This window comes from Phaseolus vulgaris, chromosome 7 (assembly GCF_051622355.1).
Source record: "Phaseolus vulgaris cultivar YP4 chromosome 7, ASM5162235v1, whole genome shotgun sequence".
Taxonomy (NCBI): domain Eukaryota; kingdom Viridiplantae; phylum Streptophyta; class Magnoliopsida; order Fabales; family Fabaceae; genus Phaseolus; species Phaseolus vulgaris.
In genome coordinates this window covers 23,437,463-23,450,201 of record NC_143504.1, presented here as the reverse complement: position 1 = coordinate 23,450,201, position 12,739 = coordinate 23,437,463, and the positions used below count along the sequence as shown (strand labels likewise).

Genomic DNA, 12,739 nt, shown 5'->3' with positions numbered 1-12,739 from the left:
TAAGTAGCTTTTAAGTGCACGATAATTATACAAATATTATATTTCCTTTTTTCATGATTATCGATTTTTAATCTAGATGTTTACTTCACTCTCTGTATATTTAAATATTATCTATGTGGTCTCATGCACATTATATATCTTTTTGAATAAATTTTCTTTTGACATAAACTTTTTTAATATAATTGTATAGTTTACACTACTTTTTTTTATATATTAAAGAGGCGTTTAGGTATATGTATGATCACATTTATTATCTCAGGTCTACTGTTTATTATTTTTTTAAAATATAGATCTACATTTTAATATGGTAGAAAATTACTTATTAATATTGTACTACTTCTATATGCTTAAATAAATTTGAGATATTTGTACATCTGCATGATCTTATATCCAATATTTTATTCTTATATAATAATTTATTTAAAATAAATATTTTTTTCTAAATAAAATTTATATATCATAATATTAATATTAATTTACACTATTTCTTTTTATTAAATATCAACTAATTTAAAAACTATTTTTATAAACTAAAAAATTATTGACATTCAAAATAATTTTAAATTGAAATTAACTATTAACTACTTTATATTCTAAATTAATAAATTAATAAGTTAATTGAATTTTTTTTCCGTAAATTTTGATCAAACAACGTATAAAAGTGGTTCATGAATATGAGAGTTCTTCACCTTAGCTGTCACCGAAGTAAAAACCAGAAGATTACTAGACATGTGTAATTTACATGAAAACTATAGAAAACAAAACAAATCTACATAAAATTGACGTTTAAAAAATGCAATCAATCCAAAGAAAGTAAAAACCAGATTAAGCCCCTATTGTTTGAATTAGCTACAGGAGGTTATTTTACAACTGAACTACGAGATAACTTTCTAATGTTTTCAATTTGTGCTAATTCTTAATTGGTTATAAGACAATCTGGCTAATTATATAAAAAAAATAACTTCGACAAATTACATTTGATTAATAAAAAATAATTTGGTTGAGGATAATAAGATGCCTCTCAACTTTTGAAATCATCTACATTCTAAAGACGATCATAAACTTTTATGAACCGTGGAATAGAAGAAAAAAAAAACTTTTATAAGATATGTACTTTTTTAAAGAAAACAGCTTAGTACGAGTAAAAAGCTATTTTCTAAAATAATTAATGAAATCTAAACATGAACCTACATGTTGTTTCAAACTGCGTGTACAACATATGAATCAAAATCAATTATAAAGGCCTGGTAGCCTCGCCCTTCAGAGTTTCAGATGAGACAGCCATAGTGACACTTGATAACTTTCAACATCTCCCAGCTGCCACTAGTAAAGAGCAAAATTTTGAAGGGAAATAGGCTTCCCCACCCACACTTTTTCTAATTTTATTTTCGTTTTTTTCTTTCTCTTTCTCTATAACCTCCATTCAGGTGGGAAAAAAAATCAAAAGATTAAGGTTGCATGAAATTGCATGTGCAACCTCGGAGGAACTACAATATACATGTGAGAAGGTTAGGCGTATGAACAATTCCGTCCAAATAATGAATTACCTAGGGCGGTTGTGATTTGTGAATCTCTTCTTTAAGAAATTGCGCAATTTGGCTCCTGTCAGCCTGTGGCCTACTTTCACTAAGAATGCTGTACAAAGAGTTCAATTCTTCTGCATTAGCCTTTTTACATAGGCTCCTTAATACTGCAACAACTTCAACGGGAATGTGCTTATTCAAGAGAACCCCTTGACCATTTCCACCACTCACATTGCTTTGGCATGATTGTGAAATCTGTCCTAGAGGACGGGAGTACGGCCGTGAGTCCCAGTATTCATTACACACTCGACTTCGATCCAGCGCCTCAATAGCCTGTTCAAAGAAAGTATGTATCTTTAACTTATAGCTTGATAGCTCTCAAAATTCAAAACTATGCCCATGGAAAACAAAATCAAATATGCATTAAGATGGTAACAATATGGGTGGAAACCAGAAAGAAGCCTACAAGCCCTAAAACACGGCTTTAAGAATAAGACTATTTTTAAAACCCAGACGTAAAACATGTGACAAGATTGTTATCTTAACCAAGGGAGAGATGAAATATTCGTTAAAAAAGACTGATGCTAGATCCACTCCTAGTGTTCCATTAGCCCTAATGGAAAGAGACGAGCTAAGAGAGAGTTCGGTTTGTGCATCAATAAATCAGAAAACTGTTTAAAAAAAATGCTTGGTTGCATTTTAATGAAAACGCTCCTTGTTATTTCCTTAACCTAAATACCTACTGCAAAGGTATAATTCAATCCTGAATCACTATCATGTCAATCTAAAAGAAGCTATAAAAGTATAATAGAAAGGTTAAATGAAGTCCTTGGAACCATAAAAGGATTTTAGGCCCTATTTGGAAGAAAAAAAAAAGTCATACAGTAACAGGAGAAGAAAATAAAATAATAAAATATTTGAGCTTCTCATATAAATAGGCTAAAATCAACTGTCATACTTTAATAAAATCTTTCATTTAACTTATCCAAAACCTGAAATGCATAAGTTCATTTTTTCTTATGCTTATAAGATACGTTCAATTTATTTAACCTTTTTTATTTTATTTTCCTACAAGTGTTTATCAGTAAAATTACCTGCACTATTGCTGGTGAAGAAAACCCAAACATTTCTAAGCCATCAAGGCTACCAGGGGGCTGTAAAGGAGGAAGGCCCTTTCTTCCCAGCTTATGTTGCTTTGCAATTTCTTGATTCACTTTCTCTCTGACGAGCTCCCAGCATCTTGCAGCTGACATGTGGATGAAGACCTCACTTGGACAACTTTCCAAGGAAACCTGAGGGGTAAAACAAGATTTTAGTTATTTCAAACACCAGCTCTTCCTAGTTTCAGTCAACTAATTACTCATACCAACCTATTTTGATATCCAAAGAAAATTTTAACCAAATCCATCCAACACCTAAAAAGTTAAGATATCAATTTTGATCTAACTTGATAAGGAAATAAGTTGCTTAACCACATAGCACCATTAAAGACTACACCATAATACCAAACACCTTGTTTGCATTTTTTTTACATGACTCCATTCTTAAATTTAGATGCCCAGAAGCCAGAATAGTCAGTAATCAAATTACTAAGATAAAGGGGCAATCAATTCTCACAACATTACACGTTTAAAAGAGCAACTTCTGAAAAAACAAACATACGTGGCTCTAAACCTACAACATCTCCATGAAGTGCAAAGTAGAGGATCCAGGAATCATCCATCAAACTTTTGCCGACTTAATAAGGGGGTAAAACTCAGCAAGATATTAGCAACAAAGGATTTAAATTATAAACACATCAAATTGGCAAAAAAATATGAAATACCTTTCCAGACATAATTAAAATAAAAATATAAGGCCAAATTGCATGACAAAAGCCAGCAATTGAGAACGAGGTGAACATACCATAAATAGAGGCCAACCACGTCCAGCATCCAGTATTTCTGAAATATAGTAACACATACTGGATGGATCTGAGACATTTATGTATCTAACACGGCTTCTAAATCCTGCATCAATTAATTCAATTTGCATAAATACACAGTTTATAGACTCAATTAAACAGTGCCATAGAAGTTTTAATTCATTATAACCAAGCATACAGACCCTTTGGAAATATAGCCTGACTGCTACACCAAGACTTTCCAGAAAGCACAACTCCAAATTCTAATGGTTCAACATTGCAGTTGATGCGCCGGACAACCTTTGCTATCCGAGGACCTTTCTGTCGGAAACTGTTTGGACCACAAGAAAAGTTCCCATTAACAGATCTTGCAGGGTCTGCTACATTAGAAGTGGCACATCCTCCAAACTTTTCGTGATTATCTTCAGTCTTAACCTTAGTGCCAGAAAGTTGTGGGTTCAGAGGAGAAATCTCCAAACTTGCCAAACAATGATCACTTGCTTCTACTTTTGAAGGAGCTGAAATATTTTTTGTACATTCTGCACTTGTAAGACCCATATGACAAGAAAGATCTAGTGGGGTAGAGGCTAGAACTGTTCCTGTGTGTTCATGACATTCTTGTTTCACATGCAAAGGCCGAATTGAAGCAGAACTCATATTTTCATGGGGTAATGTGCTAGCATCCTTTTCACCCATCATTGCAGTATCTGTCAAAGAAATGGTCAGGTTTGTATTTTCTATGTTGTTCAATGGCCTTGACTTATCTCCAGAACCTACGGGCATAGAAGAAAGTGCCTTCCTTCTATTTGAATCAGACATTTTCTCGTCATCTTCATCATCACTAAGAAGTATAATATTGTTATGCCTGTAAAGTGAACTTTTCTCACCTCCTTGTTGAGGTAGAGTAGATAAAGCATATGATGTATCCTCCTGAGACAATTGACAACCAGGTGTTTTCATCTTTGATCTGCAAATAACAGATTCTTCTTTAGTAACACAGATCTTGTGATTATGTACGTCAGATGTAGGTTTTGAGCTTATAAATGTTAGCAATTCCTTGGTTGAACCCAAAGATGAAATAGCTTCAGCTGATTTAATCTGTTGAAAATAGCTCTGATCTTTGCTATTTGCTTGATTCTCTATTGGGACGTCAATCAATTGAGAATCATCAATATATTTATTTGGAGGATGCAAAGCCATCTCTGTATGCAAAGTGGCCCTGGAAGAATGAGACAAATTGGATGAATGTGATTTCAATTCTTTAAGTATTGTTTCCTTGCCTGCTGAGACATAAGATGATAGCGCCAGCCCAAGATCTGATTTTGCCCATCTGTAGATTGCACTTAATTTTCCTTCCAATGCCTCCACCAGAATATTTAGTTCACTAACATCATAGCGAAAGAGGAAGAATCTAGAATCCCAAGAGCATGAACAAAACTGCTTTGCATGATCCAAGCAAGCATATCTATCTGGGGAACAGCGACAGCCAGATGCAGATAGGTGTAAATCAAAAAAGCATATGTTGCATTCCCTTTCATCAGTAGCATCAAAAGTACTCTCCATTTTTAATGCCTGTGAAGAACTGCAGAGGAATTCTCTTCTTGCTCGTTCCATCTCAACACGCATCTAGATAGGGAATCACAAGTAACACGAGATTATTAATATTAAAATTCAATAGAAAGTACCGTGGTGATGTATTTTCATAGAATTTGGATTCACAAAGCTAACTTATCACAATTTTGCATTTAACTTTAATATTTTTTTTTTTCGGGGGTGGAGGGTGCATTTTAATCACAAGAATGAATTTCATTTACTTTCTGAAATTGTAATTGAAAGATAACATTTTCTCTACCATAATCTCACAAAAGGGACAGAAAGCCTACGCATTATTTAGACTTCAAGCATCTTGAGTAGAGTATAACATATAAAACCATTGATGAGATTGAGTGTTCAACTAAACCTTAAACTTCTGGGATAACTGGTTAATGACACAGGAATCATTGAATTTTGATTTTTCCTTTTCTTTTTATTCCACTTTTGGATAACAATCCTTGTCTATTTATATGGAAATATCTTCGTACCTCTAAAAAGAAACTTCATAAAAGAACATTTAAATTCAATCTAGCACTTTATGCTTCAGTTTAAAGACTCTCTCCACGATCAACTAACATAATACAGAAGAAAAAAGCCAAGGTGGGGGTATAAGAAAGGGATGAACAGATAAAATATTCGAAAGTACTCATGGTGGGTGAGGTTATCAAATCAAAACTCAAATTGTGAATTGTCAAGCTGAATTTTGATTGTGAATGATAATTTGTATCTAATGACATGATTCAAATATAATGTAAAAATAATTTCAAACATATCATAGTGATGATTTACAATGTTCAATTTAATAATTCAAAACTCAAAACTGATAAAACAACTTAACCACAAGAATCATACAAAAAAAAGTATCATTTATGTGAAACCACTATTTTAGAAAATGGAAACTAAACAATGAAATAGCCAAATAGAGTGCATGCATTGATTTAGTAACAAAGTATTGGAATAATAAAATAGGACAAATTAAAAAAGGTCCTTTATTTCCTTTTCATTAACAAATTTAAGCTCATGTCACTTTTCAATTTCTTTCTTGAGAATCGGTGAAAGAAAAGTAAAAAATGGAAATTATGAATCTTGGAATCATATGATTTGTGTAAAGGATATGAAATTGTACCAATTCACTCATGCGTCATCAGATTCAAAGTCATCTGAAATTCATCTTTAGATATGAATCAATAGGTGGCATATTGAAGGAATTACATTGTGAACCAGAAGATTCTTACAACTATAAACAAGACTATTTAAACATCAACTCCCTTGTTTATGGTCATGACATAAGTTAATACAAAATCATAAATATCATCTCTTCATACTGCATGCATTACAGGGATTAGAGAGAAGCATAATTTACCTTAAGCGCTTTTGCCAAAAGGCCTTCCTTTCCACAGACATCCTTCCATCGTAGATTATCCAAAGTATTCTTCTTCAGCAAATTAAGCTCCCATTGAGCTCGTACTGCTTCCCTTGCAGCCCCAAGCAACAGCTTATCATGTGATATAGAAGTCTTGCGCCCCTGTTCCTGGTACAACTCTATAGCAATATGCCCATGGGGCAGCCAGTCAACAGGAGCTACATTAACAGCCTCAGCACAATTGAAACCGCAGTTGAACCCAGAGTGGTAGGCTCGAGGAAATGTCAGAACAAAGTCCCCAGGGTTTTGGACACACCTATAAACTGGTACTCCTTTGGACTTAAGGATAGAAGGAGAAAGCTGAGTGACCTGCAACAAGTTAGAAATACAAGCAGCAGATAAATATACGTCCAAAGAAATAAACAAGATCATCCAGCATCACTAGTTATCAGCTTAATAATAGAAATATGGACAGGTGGGTAAAATGGAGATGTAAAACATGGAACTCCACCAAATGAGAACATAATTTTAATTCTTTTGTCACCTCTCAAGCAGATACAGCAAACAAGAAGATCAAATGATGTTTGTCAAGTGATAGAAAAACTTTTACTCACCAGCTTATGAAGCAAGTCGGGCTGTTCTTCAAAAAGTTCTGGTAAATGCTTTCTCATAGCCTCTTCCAATTTGCAGGCATCTTTTCCAGGGACTCCATACCACAATTTTGGAGCTCCCCAATGCATGTAGTTCAATGAATATAAATGGTGATCTTCCACATGCTGCATTCACAATTAAATCAAAAGGAAAATATAAAGTTGTTTTAAACTGCAGATCCTATGGTAAGTAAGGACTCATTCTCCCACACACAAACACACACACAACATCAACAAATTGCCATCAACAGAACAAATAGTTCTGGTATTGTGGTTTAGCAAACAAAACCGAGCAAAAAGATAACACCTATACTATGTGTCCCCTTAGTCTCACACAAATGCACATCCTTACGTCCTTTCCATCCTCAAAGAGCATTTTGAAGACACAAAAAAACACATGTAAATATATTACATAGATTACAGATATATTCCAGGAGATCTGATACAGATTTGATTTAGTTGACTTTATTTCTATTTATATCAGATTTTATTTGTATCAGACAGCCTATTTTGGGAATATTTGCTGTAATTTATTTTGACAGGAACCCTGGAAGAATTCCACCACCAAAAAAGCTATCTGCAGTAGTTGGAGAGCCGAAGGCATAATAAACCTCACACTAGAATCTCATACTTCCAATGTGGGATTCAAGTCCCATACCTTATAATTGCAACCTAACATATCATCACATCGCAGCCTAAGTGCCCATGAGGACCGGCTATAAACTAGCCCTTTGACTAATCCAAGGCAAACCTGTGCAACTGACATGTGGTGGAAGGCTATGATACCAATTGATAAGAACCTTGGGAGAACCACACCATAAAAGCTAGCTATTGTAGCAGGAAAGCCCAAGGCCTTGTAAACCTCACACTAGAATCTCACACTTCCAATGAGGAATTCAACTGCCATACCTTGCAAATGTATCCCAACAACTATGTAAATAGGATCATATATTTCGATTTAGCTCAATTCATTTCTTACTTACAGCTTCGTGTTTCTATATATATGTGTGTGTATACATACATACATGCACAAAAATATATATATATATATATATATGTATGTGTATCTATATATTTCATTATCCATGTATCCTTTTGTACAGTTCAATCAATCAGAAATGAAGTATTTATTTCAATCTTTTTCTTTGGTCTCAAGCATTGTAAAAACAAATTGTGATGAATTCAATGAAATACATGCTAGAAAATAAGGAAACTATGTAGTCCTTACCCAACAAAAGGAGGAAAAGCACATTCCAATGTACAACCATGGCACTAAAACACCAGATATATCACTGATTTCATAAGAGAGCAGAGATCCAGGAAGCCTTGCAAAGTTATTTAAATTCCAGCCAGACTTTATGTACTGATCATGTGAAGCAGAACCTAGTTGACTAGATTTACTAGGGAAACCACTCCCAAAAATCCCAGTTTCCAGATCAGCTCCATAAAGCACCTGGAAGTGATAGAAAATTAAATGTAAGCAGAGCAGCATATAATAAGGGCAACAAATAGATAATAGTTTCGTGCAGCAGAGAATTATTGAGTTTCTACAGAATATGACCTCAAGTTCTTCAGTAGGACTCTCGACCATCCGCCAATATTCACCTTCAATGCTCTCCACAGAAGGCTCTGAAGTACCATTTAAAACTGTTGTATTAGCACCCAAATGAGATACATTCTCATTTTTTCTGAAGTATTGGTGCTTAAAATCTTCTGCATATCTCTGAAATGTTTCCAAGGTAAATTCTGGACCAGGTTCAAACCCAAACCTTTCCACTTCACAAGACCCTGTATTGGGTCCTCTTCTAGTGCCATTATCCACCCCCATTCTGGTGCATCTTCTCCTTTTCCTCTTCATATTACTTTGAACCCTTGACATTTTTCTCATTGAATCACGATTCTGAAGTTTGTCAATCCTCTGTACACGTGTAGAAAATTTAGAACCCTCCCATGTACTTTTTTCCTTGAGAGGACAAGGGGGTTTCCAAGAAGATGGTGGAACAATGCGGCAAATTCCATATGGCTCAGCCCTGGACCGAATGCTTGATATATATTTCAAAGTATCTTGAAACTCCTGGATAAATATGAAAAGTCAGAGGTGTGATTTTCTGATAAAGCCAACTGACAACTAAACAGAACAGTGGCATGGACAGAAGTGAATTCAAATGTGCCATAGGAACTGCACAAGACCTCTTCAGTAGGGTAGAAAACAGGAGCATCCTCAATATTTGGCCTACGAGCCTCTTCTGGTCGCCAGCTGGCAATAACCTGTCAGAAACTTCAATTGTCAATTACTCATCCCGCAAGAGAGATGCCCAATAACACCTATTTTATAATGAAGTAACTCATAATATATGATAAAATTACCAACTCAAGTCCATTGCTATTATTACAATAACCAGCTCAATTATGAGCATGTAGACCAAGCCACTTCTATTTTAACATTCAATAAAGGACCATCCCAATTCATAAAACTTGGCAATACATTTTCTCTTAATAAATTCATCTTTCAAAGAAATTAATGTATGTCTATACTAAGTTATTAACATAATAACAAGAATAAAAGAAACGACAGTAATAGAGGAGAATGGAGGCAAATTAGAGTTAATTCATCAATAATGAGGCCAATAATAATTTGACAGAAATAAATCATGTATATTTTATAAATAGACCTTTTGGCAATTACTGCAATCTGGACATCCACGGATGACTCCCTGAGGAAGACAAGCTCTTGAGGAAAAATTCTGCATTGACATTCATATGTAAGATACTAACCAGAATTCAGTGCACTAAAATATTTAGGAAATGTTGAACATTGTATTCAAAATCAAGATATAAATCAATATGAGACGGACTTGATCAAGCCGCTCACAGTCAGAGTCTTCATCTGAATAGTTCTCATATTGTCCATAATTAATCCATGGTCTTCGGCGAAGGGATCTAGGAACCTTTGCAGTTTCACGAACTTGAACATCATTTTCCACCTGAATTGATGGTGATTCAGAAGCACTTGTAGAGGCTGAACAAGTGGTCATGTTTTTATCATCTTGTTTTTCATTGTTTTCTACCCTCTTCAGAGAGAAAGATGTATATGACTCAAAACCTGGTGGAACTGATGGAAAATCATCATTATCTTCTTTAACACATATTCTCATAAGCTCAGTCCCCATCATAACCTCATGCAAAAGGCGATAAGCAATAATGTCTCTGGTTTGTCTTCCCTGTACGAACTAAGGAGTCAGCATAAAACAATAATCTGCACGCCCAGGCCAACACAGAAAAAAAAAAAATTTGGATTTTATTAAACTTACTTTGATAAGAAGTGTACTTATGAAGTGAAAGACGTGGAGTTTGTGGGTTCTCTGAACTTCCACTGCAAAGTAGCTCGAGATCACATCAACAGAAGCTAATTCAAGGTGCCGGTAACTTCATAAATTGGAATACATCAATCTGAAATAAATCACAATAAACAAATAGAGTCAGCTCAGATAAGGAATCATCATGCAAGACAGCATCTTGACTTTCAATACATTATTTGCTATTTGGTCAAAATTGTTATCCTCTCTCATCTCAGACTATAGCTCTAACTAGTTTCAATAACGCTATTGGCATTCGTCCAGTAGAATGGTAGATCTGAAAGCAAAGGCATATCGAAAGTTCAATCTGTTCTATTTTTTTAATATTCTTGTTGAATCGAATAGTAATAATTGACAAACGAAGGACCAAGCTTAATGTAGGAGGGTGCATCAACTACATGCAAGTGACAACCAGCATTCTTGATCTCCTTCTCACTTATCCCTCTTTTAATATTTATATTTACTCTTTCTCATAACCAAATCCCTAGTTCACTACATTTCAACAGCCAGATCATGAGATAATTTAAAAAAAAAAAAAAATCAGTGATCACTGACAGGATCCCAGATATAACCTAAAAGATCCTGTAAAATTTGTTCAAAAGAACCTTCACAAACTATGGCTACCATTACCGGAACTTAACAATACAGATGCATAACAGAGCAAAGCAAACATCATTATAAACTCACTGCAACAATATTATTTGCAAATATTAAATGAACAGACACGAATCAAAAAGTTAATAATTAATAGTAATTAATAAATAAAAACTTAGTCAATTTTACTATAATCAAGCGATTTTGTATTGATTAGCTCTAATCCTTACGGGAAACAAAAGACCACATCCTATCAGGAGTTACCTATACGAAATCTTGGAGGAATTGCGATTTTCTATTGTACGGTTGAATACGTGAAAAATTGGGGTTAATACAATGGAATATCGATAAAAAAAATATAAAGCAAAAATTCGAAGTTCTATAGATGGCCGGTGGTGAGAACGATGAGCGAGGAGAATTGAAGACAAAGTGCAAACTCTACAAACCCTAACAAGATGGGGGAAGAAGACGATGAAGGAAGCAACATAGATAAATCTGTATCCTCTACATTAATGTCTAGATGAAATTTTTTTTCCCCTATCTTTTGAGTTTTTTTTTTGGTCAACTTTCTTTTGGGTAAACTTGCAATAGTGCGTAATTTGTATAAAGTATATTCGAGCCCAAGGACATTTTCGGGTTTTTGTATCTCCGTCTTTGCCTAACAAAATTATCATAATAATAAGTAACAATAATATTTTTCATGTATATCTTTTGAAGCAGTAATTTTATACTATAATTATATATTTTTATTATAATATTAAAATTATGAACATTTTAGTGTTTTAAATTATAACTTATTGTTATATTTAGTATTCAATTACAAATCAATATGTATGACAAAATTAGTTACTTGTATTAATAGTTATCTAAAAAGTATATCAAAGGTGATATATGATTGAATGACTAAGTAATGTGAGTATATGAATATTAAAGTATACTTATAAATAAAACTTTCTGAGCATATGACGGATTCTTTAAGTTAATCTTGTGGGTATAATAATGTTACATAGATTTAAACATTTTTTTAATAAAATTATCTCCAATGGTAAATTTTTATTAAATTGGGTATTTAATCTAATTTTGTGAATTTTACAGTTGATCTTATATATTAATACTTTTGTTTATGTATTTTTATTTAAACTTGAAAATTGGTCCCAACAAATTTTAAACAATGCTACTTTGTAGCAGCAATGGTGTTTGTATAAGCAATGCAAACTCATTATCATTCTCTTTAAAAAAATACTAATATTAAATATTAAGCAATGTAATGATTAATATTTATTTTTAAAGTCTAATATTAATCAATTTTAATCATTCTAATTAAACATGGTCTTATCAAATATTTTTTACTTTTACTTTAAATTAAAAATAAATAAACAAAAATAAATAGTTGAGGTTGTTTTAATAAACAACAATCATTACAAAGCATGATAAAAAAAACTCGTTTCGAAATTTAATAATGATATCACTTAATTCTTTGTAATTTATTTGTAGTCATATTTAAATTTACTTTTTTCTTTATGCTTTACAAAAAATATTTGCATTTTTATATGTAATGAAAAATGATGAGGTGCATATTAATTACTGCCAATAAAACCAAAAAAAAAATGGTAAATAGATTTCCATATGAAAGGTGACGTACATTATAATTACTATGGATAAATAAAAAATAAGAGATAGTAAATAGATTTTCATAACATTAGTATAAAAGACAAGTGACAATTTTACCACTGTTTATTTCACATATTATTAAAAAT

General features: G+C 33.0%; 1 protein-coding gene across 2 annotated transcripts; it reads right to left on the bottom strand.

The window, feature by feature from the left end:
- Nucleotides 1-1,080: 1,080 nt before the first annotated feature.
- Nucleotides 1,081-11,566, bottom strand: PKDM7D (Transcription factor jumonji (jmj) family protein / zinc finger (C5HC2 type) family protein). 2 transcript variants are annotated; one of them, XM_068634146.2, is made up of 13 exons: nt 11,247-11,566; nt 10,344-10,482; nt 9,888-10,253; nt 9,705-9,776; nt 9,223-9,300; nt 8,594-9,106; nt 8,261-8,485; nt 6,997-7,158; nt 6,383-6,751; nt 3,630-5,052; nt 3,429-3,532; nt 2,618-2,815; nt 1,081-1,856 (listed from the first exon to the last, which is right to left on the bottom strand). In XM_068634146.2, exons 3-13 carry the CDS (start codon nt 10,203-10,205, stop codon nt 1,548-1,550), a joined length of 3,771 nt encoding a protein of 1,256 aa, XP_068490247.2. In that variant the 5' UTR covers nt 10,206-10,253; nt 10,344-10,482; nt 11,247-11,566; the 3' UTR covers nt 1,081-1,547. The 2 variants fall into 2 exon arrangements, with proteins under 2 accessions (XP_068490247.2, XP_068490248.2); XM_068634147.2 differs by having other exon boundaries at nt 9,888-10,262; nt 11,247-11,556.
- Nucleotides 11,567-12,739: the final 1,173 nt, after the last annotated feature.

Coding starts and splice junctions, on each gene's coding strand:
- PKDM7D (XM_068634146.2), bottom strand. CDS start 10,205: ATGATGGGGACTGAGCTTATGAGAATATGTGTTAAAGAAGATAATGAT. Junction 8,486..8,593: donor GTCCTACTGAAGAACTTGAG/GTCATATTCTGT, acceptor TATCACTTCCAG/GTGCTTTATGGAGCTGATCT. Junction 2,816..3,428: donor GTGGTTGGCCTCTATTTATG/GTATGTTCACCT, acceptor TTTACCCCTCAG/GTTTCCTTGGAAAGTTGTCC.